Below are 15,896 nucleotides of genomic sequence, written 5' to 3' on the forward strand. Positions count from 1 at the left end.
TGGTTATGCTTTTAAGTGTGAACTAGTGTGTTATAGTTGAAGACCAAGCATGAGCTGCAACTAAACACCAATAAATCGTAAAAGGTTTTCATAAATACTTGTTAGAAGTTCTTAAAGTTCAAAAGCTGGCTGATAATAACCATATCTAATAAACATTTGTGGGAAGTGACTCAAAATGTTTGATAAAGTCAAGGTTCTTCTTGACCATCATTGTTGCTTAATAATATGTAAATAAAATATTCTAAACAACAAAAGTGATGGCATTCAAAATAAATATTTACTGAACATCAATGAATATAAATAAATATATTGTTGTGAAATGAGTAACAAAACAAAGCATCAGATCTGTTATACAGTACTCATGATGTGATTAACAGTTTTATACAACACAACAACTACTGAAACTTAACATTTTGAAGAGCTTTGACAATATAAATTTAAAATGCATTTTTGATACGATAAAAAACAAGCCTTTTAGAACAAAATTTCTAAAACAGAATAAAAGCTGTCAGAACGTTTTCAGAGGAAACTTTAAAAAATCAAAAACATATACATTTTCTTTAAAATCTGTGTGTTGTATTTCTTTAAGAAAAGGAATTAAACGTGTAAAGCTATTTTCGGAGTTGGTCAAGTAGATTTGTTTGGGTGTAATCGTTGATATTAAAGCATGCTTACACATGACAACTATTTGAAGTTTAAATTGTAGTTTAGGAAGCTATCGCACCAGCTACGTATTTGTGTAACTCCATTGCAACACTTTATGTACACCTGTACGTTGTCAACAGTCTTGGCACATCGTTCACAGAAGATGCGGGTGGCACTTCCAACAGCACAACCACTGACATCTCTTCTGGTATTGTACCGCAATGGAGGATTGATTTCTTCGTATGAAAAGTCCACGGGTCCGAGAGCAGGCCGGGCCTCGAATACTGGAAGTGTCAGCAGAAACATCAAAAGAGAAAGCTGATATACTGTCGAGGTCACAACTCGTGATTTCATCTGAAACAAGTACATAGATGAAAGTCAAATATGAAAAGGCAAAAACACGAAACGTTTAAACAGATTTTTATCAAATCTTTATAGTACAAACAAACAAACAGAGAAAACTTACTTACTTTTATCTGTTCATGTTTGTGTTGTTAAATACTAATAATATTATACCTTGTTTTTTTAGCAGTAGCTTACCAAAGCTCGAGAGCGTAAAACGTTAGAAACGTAGAGAGTGGTTAATAATTAGAAGAAAGCCTTGGAAGAAATGAAGTAATATTTAACAAAATAACAACAACATTGAATTTAGAATTTATTGAACCCACGTGAGGATTGTTCTCATTGGTTTTCAAAGGGAAATTTATATTTGCGTGTCTGTGTATTGTCCCCAGTGAAACAGCGATAAGTCTTCGAATTTGCAACACTAAAATGAGAGGTTCGATTCGCCTTGGTGGACGTAGCGGATACTCCGATGTGGCTAACGAAACGCACATAAACGCACATTTGTTTGCGTTTGAACAAAAAGCTACATGTTGTGCTGCATATACAGTGCCCATCACTGATATCAAAACTCGAGGTTTCCAAAGAAGAAAGATCCCTAGTTTGTTCCGTTTAACTGTCAAGAAAGATACTGCTCGTTTGTTTGTTTGAATTTCGCGCAAAGCTATATGAGGGCTATCTACGCTAGCCGTCCCTAATTTAGCAGAATAAGACTAGAGGGAAGGCAGCTAGTCATCACCACCCACCATCAACTCTTGGGCTACTATTTTACCAAAGAATAGTGGGATTGACCGTCTAATTACAACGCCCACACGACTGAAATTAGGAGCATATTTGGTGCGACGAGGATTGGAACCCGCTACCCTCAGATTACGAGTCGAACGCTTTAACACACCTGGCCATGCCGGGCCTCAAAATAGATATTTGGAAACGATCAGTATTTCGATCATTAAGCCAGTTTACAGAGTGGTATGCTTGTTAAATTGTTTTGCGGATTCTCATTCGATAATATATTGAGTGGCGTATAAAGACTTTTATGCAGATTATTTATTTTTAAATTTCGCGCAAAGCTACATAAGGGCTATCTGCGCTAGCCGTCCCTAATTTAGTAGTGTAACACTAGAGGGAAGGCAAGTAGTCATCACCACCCACCGCCAACTCTTGGTGTTCTCTTTTACTAACGAATGGTGGGATTGACCATCACTTTATAACGCCCTCACGATTGAAAGGGCGAGCATGTTTGGTGCGACGGGGATTCATATCCTTCAATTCTATGCAGAGGAGTGAGAACTGAAAGATAGCTGTCTAGTCTAATGTACAAAAAATGCTTCCTGAATCTGAATGCATCTTGCTTTTTGCTGATTAAGGTATATAATTACAGTGCAAATAAAATAACCGGTAAAATTGTTATCAGATATTAAAATAGTGATAGAACCTGAAGGGGATTCGGACCTTTTGATCCTCCCAAATATGTCACTCAATATATTACGGCTCCTCGTGTAAGTAACATTTCTAGGTGTCTATTCCTTGGTTAAATTCATGATAAAAGTTTATGAGAAATTATTTTATCGAGATATTTGTTACTTACTTTTGTTCTAAGTGACTTGAGAACTGTCTGCACATCCACAATGGTTCAGTAGTATGTCTGAGGGCTTATAACGCTCAGAAACGGGTTTCGATTCGAATGATAGGTGTATCACAGACAGCATATTGTGTAGATTTGTGATTAACAGGAACAAAAACAATTCAAAAATAGATTAATTGGGAAGTGATAGACTGGAGGGTAAGGGAACACCGCCATTTCATGTTGCACTCTAAGGGAAGGTAGGATTTAACCATTACGTTTATAATACACCCGCGTGGGCCCGGCATGGCCAGGTGTGTTAAGGTTAGCGACTCGTAATCTGAGGGTCGCGGGTGCGCATCCCTGTCGCACCAAACATGTTCGCTTTACACCCGTGGGGGCGTTATAATGTTACGGTCAATCCTACTATTCGTTGGTAAAAGAGTAGCCCAAGAGTTGGCGATGGGTGGTGATGACTAGCTGCCTTCCCTCTAGTCTTACACTGCTAAATTAGGGACGGCTAGCGCAGATAGCCCTCGAGTAGCTTTACGCGAAATTCAAAAACAAACTAACACACCCGCGACCCCGAAATGAAAAGCAAGTTTGTTTGTTTTTCGGTAATGAGACATTGAAGACATTCTAATCACTATAGGATATCAAAATAAATAAAATGTTGTTTGCTTGACCTAAAAACATCCACTAATCTCAGGTGTTTGGGGAGTGAAATCAGTTAGTCTTAAATAAAGTTCGAAGAAAGACTTTTTGACACTTACAACTAAGTACAACAAGAAAGATGGTGTAAAACAAAATTAAAAAATTTAATCACTCAACAGAAATTGCGAAAAACGCAAATTCACCAAAACACTCCGAGTGCAAAGAAATGTGGTAATATGAGACTTTGATTTCACGCGAAAAGAGCAAATACGCAAGATTTATATATTATCTCAAAAGCTATCAGTCCTTGGGTTCAGTGAACCATGACGTTACGCATGAGTCACGGAGACAAAGACCTCAGACAGAATGGAAGGTAAAAAGTGCAGGTCCCACTCCCAGAAAAAGCCAAGATGAAGGGAAAAAGTGCCCTTTCGAAGTCAGAAAGCCATTTCCCTCGTGAAGCTAGATAAAAGTGTTAAAACGTTTTGTTTCATAAAACTACAAAACGTTTCAAAGAGAAGTTTGGAATGAAATAAATAATAAACTCGTTGATTCAAAGTATCAGAGTTAAAGAGTTAAAACTGATAAAACATTATTAAATGATGAAAGGAAATAATGCTTTCAAATGAGGTTCTATTACGACCCATTAGTTTTGTGTATAGGGCTGCCATGAAGCTAATCGCATATTTATTTTACATTTTATGTTATTAGGAAATTTATTTTCACGCATGATTTGGTTTGTTTGTAATTAGACACAAAGCAAAATAAAGGGCTATCTGTGCTCTGCCCATCACGAATATCCAAACACGCTTTTTTAGCGAGGTGACTGCAGACATACCGCTATACCACTGGGGAGCTTTTTGCGTATGAAAGCTGTGACTATGTTTTCTCGCACGTTTATGTGTAGATTCCAATCGCAAGCCTTGAGTTAATCCTTGGTTATCTAAACATATTAAGCCTTATTTCGTACTTCAAATTTAATAAACTGTTACGTGTTAGTTCGTAAGAAGGTTAATTGTTAGTATTTAATTCAACAGCAGTCGTACTTTGAAACGAGAACGAGGACACCAAACTTATATATACAAAAGACGCTGTTTTATCATACTGACTGGATTCAGCATTATTGCGAAGGCCAGGACGTACTATACACACAGAGAGATTACAAGAACCAGTGATTAGTTGGGATAGGTATATACGTCTGTAAAATTAACGGCAAAAATATGTTTTTATCTAAAAGACGTAGAAGGCAATTCTTGGATCACTTAACAACTGGCACTAAAATTATGCTGGTTTCAAAGTCCATAACGGTTTTAAGGGCCTCACCATGAGATTTTTGAACTAATAAAGTGTGTATAATTATATTAATGCATCAAATATAACTTAAAATGAAGAAAATAAATTATATTTTATAATTAAAATTTTCTTCATCAAATTTGATGCTAAATACCTACACTCTGTTATACGTGGAGAACCGCACCCTATATCATTGTAATTTCGTAAAGTTATTTTTGGACCAATCGGGAGATTTTTTTTCTTTTCTCGCGAATATACTTGTAATGTAAACATATTTATTATTGCTGTTTGAGGGCCAATAAGTGGCGGTACATGAGTCGTTTCATTTACCCCACAAAAATTTAAATACATAAATAAGCACGTATCATTAAATCCAGGTGATTAAGGTACTCGTCTCGAAATATGAGTGTCGCGGATTCAAATCCCCGTCGCATCAAACATGCTCGCCCATTCAACCGTGGGGGCGTTATAATGTGCTACAATCAATCCCACTATTCGTTAGTAAAAGAGAACCTCAAGAGTTGGCGGTAGGTGGTAATGACTAGCTGCTTTCCCTCTAGTCTTACACTGCTAAATTAGGAACGGCTAGCGCAGATAGGACTTGTGTCGCTTTGCGCAAAATTAAAAAAAAAAATCATTATATCTTGTTCGTATATATACGTGTGAGCGTGCTGTCTTTCACTTGCGCAAAACTACTAGGCTAACATCGTAATCATTCGTGGTTCTAATCATTCTTTCGTTCTTAAATCGCAGAAGTAAGATACAGTTATGAACAGTTACTTAGCACCAGATGAATGTAATAAGTTTCTTAAGTTACATACGTGTACATATTTAGGTATTTTCTTAGATACATTTATTGTTTGTAAAACTATAAAGTTGTATTATCTAAAATATGATTGTACTGGAAAAAATCTAACTTACAATAATCTACCCATCTGTCTACCATTTTTCTCCTGAAGTTTTTGTATGCATATTTTCACAACATGTGACAACAAACGTTCTGTAGCGCCCTCAGTTTTCTCAAGAGGAATGACTAAGCTCAAGGTGTTATATAGATGACAGTAATGTTTGCATCTTGATATTTACGGTTTGTATTCCAAACCATCGAATATTCAGTGTTTAAGGAAACTCTGTGGAAAGTTATTCAATATCCTTTAAAGTGATTAGATCATAAAGAAAGGCTAAAAGTTAGCGAATAAATAATTCATGACAAATGAAAATCAAAATATCCTTTAATTGGAGTATATTACTTGAGTATAGACAATTACTAAAAGCAATGCCTCACAGTTGAGGGATTTTTATCTTCGATGTATGATAGTTTATCAGACTTATATATTTTTCTCTCCTTTTTTTTAATGTCTCTGTCAGATTTTTGTGAAAACATTGTGATGTCCCAAAACTTGGAGCTATATCAGATTTAAGGTAACGAAGGAAATCAGGATTTACTGGTGTTCGGATAGATACACACAGTAAGCCAGAGTCCTCGTAAACATAAGTTCTCGCAGTAAAATTTTTAATTTCCTTCTCGGCTTAACGTCGTCTAAGGGACGATTTCTTGTAACACGGGCTGCTATATGACGTCACTCTGACGTCAACCATGACCTTGTGGACGTTTATTCCCGACTACAGTAATCAATCAAGTATTCCGAAAGAAAGAAACAGAGGGTGGTAGTATCAACATAAATTTGAGGAAAGCCGGTTTGTAAAGTTTTTTCAACTATGTTGACAGGTGCCTTAAGAATGAGACCACTACATTTAAGAGTTTGGTACAGAGGTTCATACGAAGATTGTAATGATCATTATTTAAATGAACTTAGAGAATTAAAATGTTATCCTTAAAATTTAACACTCACCATAAGTGGTGGTGTTTGTTTGTTCATAATAGGGTAAGAATTTGAAGACGGTGAGACGTTGCTTGAAACTGACCACTAGAGAAAGAAGTGATCGCTATAAAATAGCGGGAAGAAGACAAAGAGGTAATGGGAAACAAATCTGATCTAATTTGCATTTATTAGTACTGATGGTAGCTGTGTAAATGTAGTACTGTGACATCAACGTTACCACTGTAAAAACCACTTGTGTAAAACTCTAAAATCTAATTAATTGCACACAACCTAGTAAATATATATCACTTTATAGCTATTCTTAACCACCACCAGAGGGCATAGGACTTTAGTAATTTGAAATCTTTAGAATCATTTTACGCGTGACCTTTACTGGCAGAACAGGCACAGTATGTCGAAAACGTCCCCTCAATTCCTTCCTTCAGTAACACAGCAATAAATCTGAGAGCTTATGACATTAAAAATGACAATCGTAAGGGGCACGACACAGATAGTCCATTGTGTATATGTCGATAAATAATTTATTTATAAGTAAATAGAAGAGTTTTTGCTGTTCATTTACGGTGGTAGTTTTTGTTAATAAATGAAGCTGTTGAATGAAATTATAACAAGAAATACACAGGTAATAAACATTTCTGTTCGCTAAATGTAGACACCTTTCAACAATGTTACACTTGGTTATAATAAGCTGTTAGCTAAAAAACTGGCACTTGGCGAGAACAGTAGGACATAACATTTACCATTTAAAGTAAATGGTATTAAATTTATTCCTAATAACAATACTTATTTAAAGGATAGGTATAGTGACAGTTATTCATTTTACTAAACGAATATTTTAGTGCTGTCCTCTAGTGATGGGAATTATCAACATATAACACAAAAAGGTTTAACAATTAATTGTAATATAGTCTAACACATCTCATAAAGGTCGAAATTCTTTTGTCCGTTTTAACAATTAAAGCCTTTAGAAATGAAGTAATACATTGGTAATTTCAGCTTGAATATCACTTATGCTCATTTGGGCTAAACGGCAACTTCAGACACACTGGGATTCAAACATAGTTGCTCCTACTTTCGAAATACTGCCCAGGGAGAAGGTAACAGTTAGCAGCACACCTCAGCAAAAGGACTTTGCTCCACTTTTGAAATCGAATTATGGGATTGGCTGGCACTTTTATAACAAAAACGCAGCGGAAAGCGTCATTGTGACTCGAACTTCGGACTTTCTGATCAATCAGTTAAAAGTCAAATAGGTCTATATAGTAACTGACTTAATTACAGATAATTTAAAAAGTTTCCTCTCCTTCATGAAAACATGCAAGGATTTTCTCTCACAATGCATTATGTTTTCGTCTTTCTGGTAAAACATGTTAACGAATGGCTAACACTTATATTACAACTTCGCTCAGATAATTGTATAACTTTCATTGAAAGATAAATAATGTAACATAGTAGCCCGAACTTGCGTTTAATTTTTTCTAAAGTAAATTCATAAATTTTGCATGATGTGACAAAAAGGCTATTTGCATGTGGCTGTCCCTAATGTTTAAATGATAGACTAAAAGCAAGGTAGCTGGTCTGAAAGACGAGATAGTAACTTTATTCACCTTGGTGAAAAAAAAACCCCAAAATCTCACTGTTATTCATTATCTTCCTTAATCTGTGTTTTCTTATAGATAAGCTACATCGAACTATCTGCTGAGTCCACCAAGGGATTCGAACCCTTGGGTTTAGTGTTGTAAATCCATAGACATACCGCTGTACTAGCGGAGGGGATTTCCTAATCTATCCACCGTCAACTTTTTGGCTACTTTTCTATGGTTAAATAGTAGGATCTGACTGCCACTCTTAAAGAACACCTAAGATTTTAAAGTGTGGAACACGTTTCTGCGGCAACAGATAGCAAAGTAAAAATTCTCGATTTTACCGTCAGGGTACACTATTAACTAAGCTTTCTCAATGTTTCAATTATAGTAACTGAATTCAACAAGTATTAACTAGTGCTTGAATGTTCCTTAAGTAAAAGATGTATACCATATTCTTTCTTTAGTGTTAGAATGCTTAACAAATATATATATATATATATTAGTTTTGGTTTTTAACATAGACACTAACTTGCATTGTCAGGTTAGTTTATAGATTTAGGGCTAATCAAAATCCCCTTAGCTGCCCGAATCTTGTAAGATATTATTCGGTTTACGATCAAAAATATCATTAAAAGAACAATAATTCAAGAACATTAAATCATATAAAAATATCCACAGAGATAAAAAAGAACCGAATACAAAAAAATTACGGTTGTCCCAAAAGTTAGAAAAATTCAAAATGGGTAGAGTGTAGATATCCCATCATTAACGGAATATCAATTTCATATATAACTTCCCCAACACAACCGTATATATTTTAAGGACGAGAACAGTTAATATCTAGCTCTTTCGAATCATCCAACGTAATTGTTTGTTTATTTCAGAATTTCGCGCAAGGTAACAAACACAGGACAATTCCCGTATAAAAGTCCCTTATCTTCAACTCATAGACTAGAAGAAAGGCAACTAGTCATTTACGTCCATCAATTACTCTTGTCTGGTAGAACAGTAGACTTGGGCCGTTACTTTATTATGCACCACGGGCACAAAAGTGTGGAGCGAGATTTTGAGGCAATAAATCGCGAACTATAAATAATCGAATTCATGCTAGTCACTAGTCACATGGGATTCCCGTTTGAGACTTAAAAAAGAATAAAAGGTTGTTGTTGTTTTGAAGTAAGCACAAAGCTACACAATGGGCTATCTGTGCTCTGCCCACTACGGATATCGAAACCCGGTTTTTAGCGTTGTAAGTCCGCAGACATACCTATGACCCACTGGGGGCAGAATAAAAGGAGAGAGACTTCATGAGATGGGGCCCAGTCGTGCTCACTGAAGTCATAACATCCATGTTCAAAGTAATATAGCATTTATATAACTGTTGTACATCATTGAGTTATGAGTGCGTTATGCAATGCAGTGTAAATTAAACTGGACGGTACGGTGAACGATGCAGTTTGTTCTGGTCATGTGTAATGTGATAAGTTTTTTTTCCCGCCTCTTGTTGTCGAATGTATTTCTCCTAAGCATGAAATTTTGTAGATTGTTACAGGTATGGCAAACTAGGCTGCTCATGCTTATAAATATCGTAATTCTTAGTTGCTTTCTTATGTGAGCAATATCTTGTTCAAAGAGCAAAAACGTGATTATTTACCACTTCCCCTGAGGTGCGAGGTAATTCTATCCATAGATGGAATGATCTTCCGTAACTATGTCTTATAGGTTTTCGCTTTGAAAGCACGTGAATATTTCAAATTTTATTTTTTTTCTCATAATCTATCAAAGTGAAAGTTACCACTACACTCAATGAGATTTCACAAACAAAAAATCTCTGAAGTTTTTTTTGTAAGATGGCCTCAAGGGCAAGGATTTAAAAAAGAAAGTTATGAACCTATGTCATTAAATAATGAATCATCAGTAAATCCACACAACCAGTGACGGGGAAAATATGGTGATCAGATTATCAGTAAATTCACACCACCAGTGACGGGAAAAATATGGTGATCAGATTATCAGTAAATTCACACCACCAGTGACGGGGAAAATATGGTGATCAGATTATCAGTAAATCCACACCACCAGTGACGGGGAAAATATGGTGATCAGATTATCAGTAAATCCACACCACCAGTGACGGGGAAAATATGGTGATCAGATTAAAAAAAGTCGCCCTAACCGTTGTTATTTCTCTGCTCAGGCTTATTTACTGCACCACTGAGTTGATTACTTAAGATAACAACTTCGATAAATCTTCCTTGTTTACTGTTTTGGTTTGTTTTGAACTTCGCGTGAAGCTACAATAGGGCCGTCTGCGCTAGTCTTCCCCAATATAGTAGTGTAAGACTAAAGGGAAGGCAGATAGTCATCACCACTCTCCACCAACTCTTGGGCTTCTTTCTTAATATCGGGATTGACCGTCACATTAAAACGCCCCCACAGCAGAAGGAGCGAGCATGTTTGGTGCGAAAGGGGCTCGAACCGGCGACTCTTGAGTTGCGAGTCGAGCGTCCTAACTACATGGCCAGGCCGAGCCGCAGAGGATATCGTGATCAGCATTCTGGAGTTATCCCATTTACCTACTGCCGAGTCTCAGGATAAACTATATTAAAGCCTCCCGCAAGTACAGCGTAAGTCTACGAACCTACAACGCTAAAATCAGGGACTTAATTCCCCTCGGTGAGCTCAGCAGATAGCCCGATTTGGCTTTGCTATAAGAAAACACACAGATACACATATACACCAAATTAACATAATTACAAAACAATTCAGACAAATCGAGTTTGATATTATGTTGCTGGAGAACCATGTTGTAAGACATGATAGGAACCCTTTTATCATTATTATATTTATTAGGAATATTACACAACCGATGCGCAGCAATAAGCAGACTTAGACTAGCCCTCTCTGTATACAAAACCAGAAGGAAATTATAATTATTTTTGCCAGTAAATATTTTCCTTTATCCTATAGAAACAGAAATGATATTCTCTTGTTATGCTACTTCTTGGCTACAATGAAAGATTTATTTGTTTTATTAGATGTTATTTGTATAGGCCAGTGGATACCTAAAATGAGTTCAAATAGCCATTGGAATCATTTTGAAAACAAAACAAACTTGGTACCCTTTAATCAGTGATGTCGAGAAAATCCACTTGTAGAGAAAACATATATATGTAAAAACGGCTCGTTTGGGTTGAGAAAAATTTTTACGTAGAGGAGTGAACAACGTTTCGACTTTCTTTGGTCATCGTCAGGTTCACAAAAAAAGAAAGAGGTAACTGACCGTCTTGTAGCTTTACAAAGGCAGAGCAGCTTGCATTGTACTAACTGTCAGTTCTTAACATTTAATTTTGCCATCATCTACATTCCTTGGCCAGGCATAGCCAAGCGGGTTAAGGCATTCGACTCGTAATCAGAAGGTCGCGGGTTTGAATCCCTGTCGCATCAAACATGCTCGCCCTTTCAGCTGTGGGGGGTTATAATTTTAGGTCAATCCCACTATTCGTTGTTAAAAGAGTAGCCCAAGAGTTAGCGGTGGGTGGTGATGACTATCTGCTTTTCCCCTAGTCTTACACTGTTAAATTAGGGACGGCTAGCGCAGATAGCCCTCGTGTAGCTTTGCGCGAAATTAAAAACAAAAAAACAAACAAATCTACATTCCTTTTAAGTTTGTATTACTTGTTGAATTTAAATTGTTAATTTTTAACCGTCCCTTAACCCTTAAGCTTGCAATGTTTAAGAATCAAACTAGTAAACAGAAGCATTTAAATAAAGCAAACAGATTGAAAATAATAATACTCACCGCTGAAGAAGTCACAAAGGAGTTTTCTCTAAGAGAAACAAACATGAATATTGATTCTTTCTTAACAAGATGAAGATGTGAGACGAGACTAAATTTGATATTCATGTTTTTCTGAGCTATATGTAAGTATATATCGTCGTTCAAAGAAGTGTTGAAACGAAATTGAGGAATTTTCTCTGATAAACATTGTTCAGTTCTTTACATTGCGTGTGACGTCACTAAGTACGCGGGAAAAATATTATCGTTTCTTCTGCTAAAGTAGCCATTGAGATAGTTAATATTTAATACTGTCTCTGTTTGGTATTTTTATAACAGTTAATCATAAAACATTATAAGATTGGAGCTTACAAAACATATATGAGATAGCTCTTTTAATTTCTTATCAGAGCTACCACTTTAAACCCATAATTTTTCGTCTTTTTTAAATTTCTATATAACTCAAAAAGTTAATGATATTGAAGTCAGAGGTCAAGGTCAAGTGGGTCCTACTTATCTAAAAGTATTTCTACTAAAACACCTTTAACAGAAGTAATTTCCAAATGTATTAAAGAAAAAGGAAATTTTCTTTTTCTGAATCATGTGAAAGAAAATCTAATTTAATAAAGTCACAAATATTTCAAGGTGTGTTAGTACCTGTAGCCACTATCAAGGTGTTAGTACCTGTAAACACTTTTAAAGTATTATTACCCGTAGATATTTCAAGGTATTAGTGCCATAGTAATTATGGTTTGATATTTAACATACGAGATGTGACATTAAAGTAAGAATCTGCCTTCATATTAAGCTTAATTTATTCACCTGAATTACAAAAACTATTTGGATGATATGGAGAGTGAATATAGCTTTCGTTGACATGTATATAAATTATGTGGTGGGTACCTTCTTCACCTTTGTGAATCTACTTTTGCAAGTCGGAAATTTAGTGCCAAGTTTCTGTTTTCTTGTTATATTTTCACACTTTTCCCTACCGCTAGGCCTAGCATGGCCAGGTGGGTTAAGACGTTCGACTCGTAATCTGAGGGTCGCGGGTTCGAATCCCGGTCGCACCAAACATGCCCGCCCTTTCACGTTATAATGTGACGGTCAATTCCACTATTCGTTGGTAAAAGAGTAGCCCAAGAGTTGGCTGTGGGTGGTGATGACTAGCTGCCTTCCCTCTAGTCTTACACTGCTAAATTAGGGACGGCTAGGGATAGCCCTCGTGTAACTTTGCGAGGAATTCAAACAAAAACCCGTATCTCTACTGCTTTGACTTTCCTCGAAACAATAATAACAGTTTGGGTTAAATTTATTTTGTGGACAAGAAAATTATATTTCCGAATCTTCCCAACTATTTGTTATTTACCATGAAATTGGTGAAACTCCAACATTAAACGCTAGAGAAGATGTCTATTAGATATATATTATATACCTGCTCGCATACGACTAATGAAAAACTTTGCAAATTTCAAGTTTCAAAATAAACGAAAGCATGTTCTTTATTCACTGTTCGTTCCGTAAGTTAAACAGTTTATCTTGTTCGTGAACAAGTAACAGGTTTGATTCATAAACATTCTTTGTTTAAGAATCGAGAAAAGGAGCCGTTTTTAAACTTGTTTACCGACTTTTTAAAAAGTGATTTATTGTACTGTTTCATTTCAGTATGTTATACTTATGTTGATTGTAATTTTGTGTGAGGTATAAAAAGTGTATTTAGAAATTATATTGTGTGCTTACTACTTATTCAAAGCAATATCTGAAACCAGAAAGCGTGAAATAAATGTAAATTAGGGTATGTGTAACGAGGCACCATACGTTGTTTTAGTTCAACATTTGTGTATTTATGTTCAGAAAGAGACAGATAAATTATGTGTTTAGACCTCCACAGTAGGAAGTTTAACAGTTGTCTTATGTACGCCACGAAGCAGTGTAACATTTTATGAAGCTTACTGGTCTGTTTACAATGGTTCGTTAGGGGTTGGGTAGGTGTTATTTCTAATACACTGCTGTCTCTGAAATGCCAAAGTTTTCTGATAACTTTATGAAATGGTTAGTTAAAGCAATCTTGTAAATCTAGGACACACCTTAACATCTAACCCTTAGGGTTGGAAAGTGTTGCAGTGTTATTACTAGCGCAAGCTTCATTTGGCAGTGTGGTGTTTTCAGTGCAAACTTCTAGGTTTATTATAGCAGTGATATGGTCACTGCACCAGTCATAACATTTAACTTCATTATGAAGTGCTATTCTGACACTTACAAAAACAACAACAATGAATGTTTGTACTCACGTGGATTGTCTGCCTCTACTTCTGTGAACACCTGTTCAGCTCAAAATTTGTAGAACTCAATCAAAAATACTTTGTCCTCCTCTTGACAATGACAAAAATTTTTATTATCACGGTGAGCCCCACGTTTTTAATGCCTAGTTCATCCAACTGCATATTCGTTTGTATTTTCTAACTTCCGTTGGTGCCAGCCAAATCAATCTCGCACTTGATGTGACACCTAGAGAGCAGTTAGCATGCGTTAAAACGCTACTGGCCCTAGGGGTTCCGTGTTGCTCGTATTTTCTAATATATTCCATGTGCTCATTTCTTAAGCTCTTAATATAATCTGACCAAAGTACATGCATATGTAGACAAAATTACAGTATTTTTATGTTTCTATGTGCTTGCACAAACGATGTTTGAAACAGTGCTGAAACGAAAGAGCAAATGATTTTAAACTAGACGTTTCTTTTCTATTAAGAAGCGTGTATTGTATTATCTTTATTCTCAGTTGGGGTAAAATATGTAAAGCGCAATTAATCATATTTTGAACTAACTGTTGAATAATAACCTAACTTGTTTGTAAGAGAGAAACCTATTTCTATTTCAACAATACTTCTAACTTGTTCATTTATCAACAACCTGTCTCCGCTAACATGTTCACTTCTGGGTTTGAATAATAGTTATTTGTATTTTGTATTTATGAAAAAGCTACTAAAGCTGTCGTTATCCTTATTGACCAGTCAATAGCAGCATATATTCATAATCCATGCTTCGATCCTGACTGTCACTATTATAACGAGTTCACCCCTTAAAGTGTAGGAGAATATTTTATGAAATCGCTCGAGTTGAAGCCCGGCTAGTCAGCTTCAAAATAAAGTATATTATCATAGAGCCAATAATAATTATAGTAAATAATTCAGATATTCAGTAATAGGCAAACAGCTTCGAAATTGAGAGGTACAAGAAAGTATATATTAGTGGTATGGAATGCAGTCTTGTGGTCCTACACTATGACATTTATTATTGATATTAAATGAAGAGTTGTGGACCAATCTTTAAAAATTATTAGTGGTATGGAATGAGGTATTGTGAACATAGCTTGTGATAAGTACTATTGGTGTGGCATGAGATGTTGTGGGCCTGCGATGTGCGATGTGAGAATTTCATTGAAGTTGTTGCAAGTCGACTTCAAGTTTATATTATTAGAAACGTTTATTCATACAAATTATACACCAAGAATGTCAACTGTAAATGTATGGGCAATGACAATTGAAACATTTTAAACCTAATGTTAACAAGCTTATTCCAGAACAACTACCGTTACAAGTATGACAGCAGCTGGGATGAACATCCTAACAGAACTATGAAATGATGAAAAACAATCAGTAAGTGTGTTCAAAGTGCTACAAATGTACTTCAGTTGAGTACTATGCTATCATTTAGACATTATAGTAGGGGCGGTAACACAATGCTTACGTGTTACCTTATGTAAAGGGATTTAATTTTGTTTTTACCTTTTTTGTTCTTCAAATATGCAGTGATCTGTTTATGCAAAATTCTGGCGTTGTTGTTTGTAAGTACCTCTATGCACGTGATTAATTCTGGCTTAAAACAATTTATTTCGCTTTTGTAGTTCAAACATTCCAACGTAAACGGCGGGAGTAACTATGGCTCTCTTATTGCCTCGATAGCTGGACTTTCGATCCCTAGGCCTGACCAGACTTCCGGAACATATCATTCTAATTGGAGGAATATGGAAAGGAAAAACTGGAAAAGATTTGCCCTGCAAGGGCATGGTGTAGAGCTCTTCAAAGGCTCAAGATCTGCCAACCACTGGTTACCTAAACCGGTTGGTATGAAGGCCCACCAATGGGTGAAGTGTCTAGCTCTAAGGGCTAATGTATATCCTACGAAAGA

General features: G+C 35.9%; 1 protein-coding gene and 1 long non-coding RNA gene across 2 annotated transcripts in view; one reads left to right on the forward strand and one right to left on the reverse strand.

Moving 5' to 3' along the window:
• Nucleotides 1–255: 255 nt before the first annotated feature.
• Nucleotides 256–11,887, reverse strand: LOC143227182 (uncharacterized). Its single transcript, XM_076458680.1, has 2 exons — nucleotides 11,731–11,887; nucleotides 256–999 (listed from the first exon to the last, which is right to left on the reverse strand). The coding sequence occupies exons 1-2, from the start codon at nucleotides 11,833–11,835 to the stop codon at nucleotides 685–687; spliced, it is 420 nt and encodes a 139-aa protein (XP_076314795.1). The 5' UTR covers nucleotides 11,836–11,887; the 3' UTR covers nucleotides 256–684.
• Nucleotides 6,303–15,896, forward strand: part of LOC143227193 (uncharacterized) — a 29,151-nt gene continuing 19,557 nt past the window's right edge. Inside the window, exon 1 of the long non-coding RNA XR_013014930.1 lies at nucleotides 6,303–6,474. This is a non-coding gene — a long non-coding RNA (uncharacterized LOC143227193). The remainder of the gene's footprint in view (nucleotides 6,475–15,896) is intronic.

Source organism: Tachypleus tridentatus, chromosome 1 (assembly GCF_004210375.1).
Source record: "Tachypleus tridentatus isolate NWPU-2018 chromosome 1, ASM421037v1, whole genome shotgun sequence".
Lineage (NCBI taxonomy): Eukaryota > Metazoa > Arthropoda > Merostomata > Xiphosura > Limulidae > Tachypleus > Tachypleus tridentatus.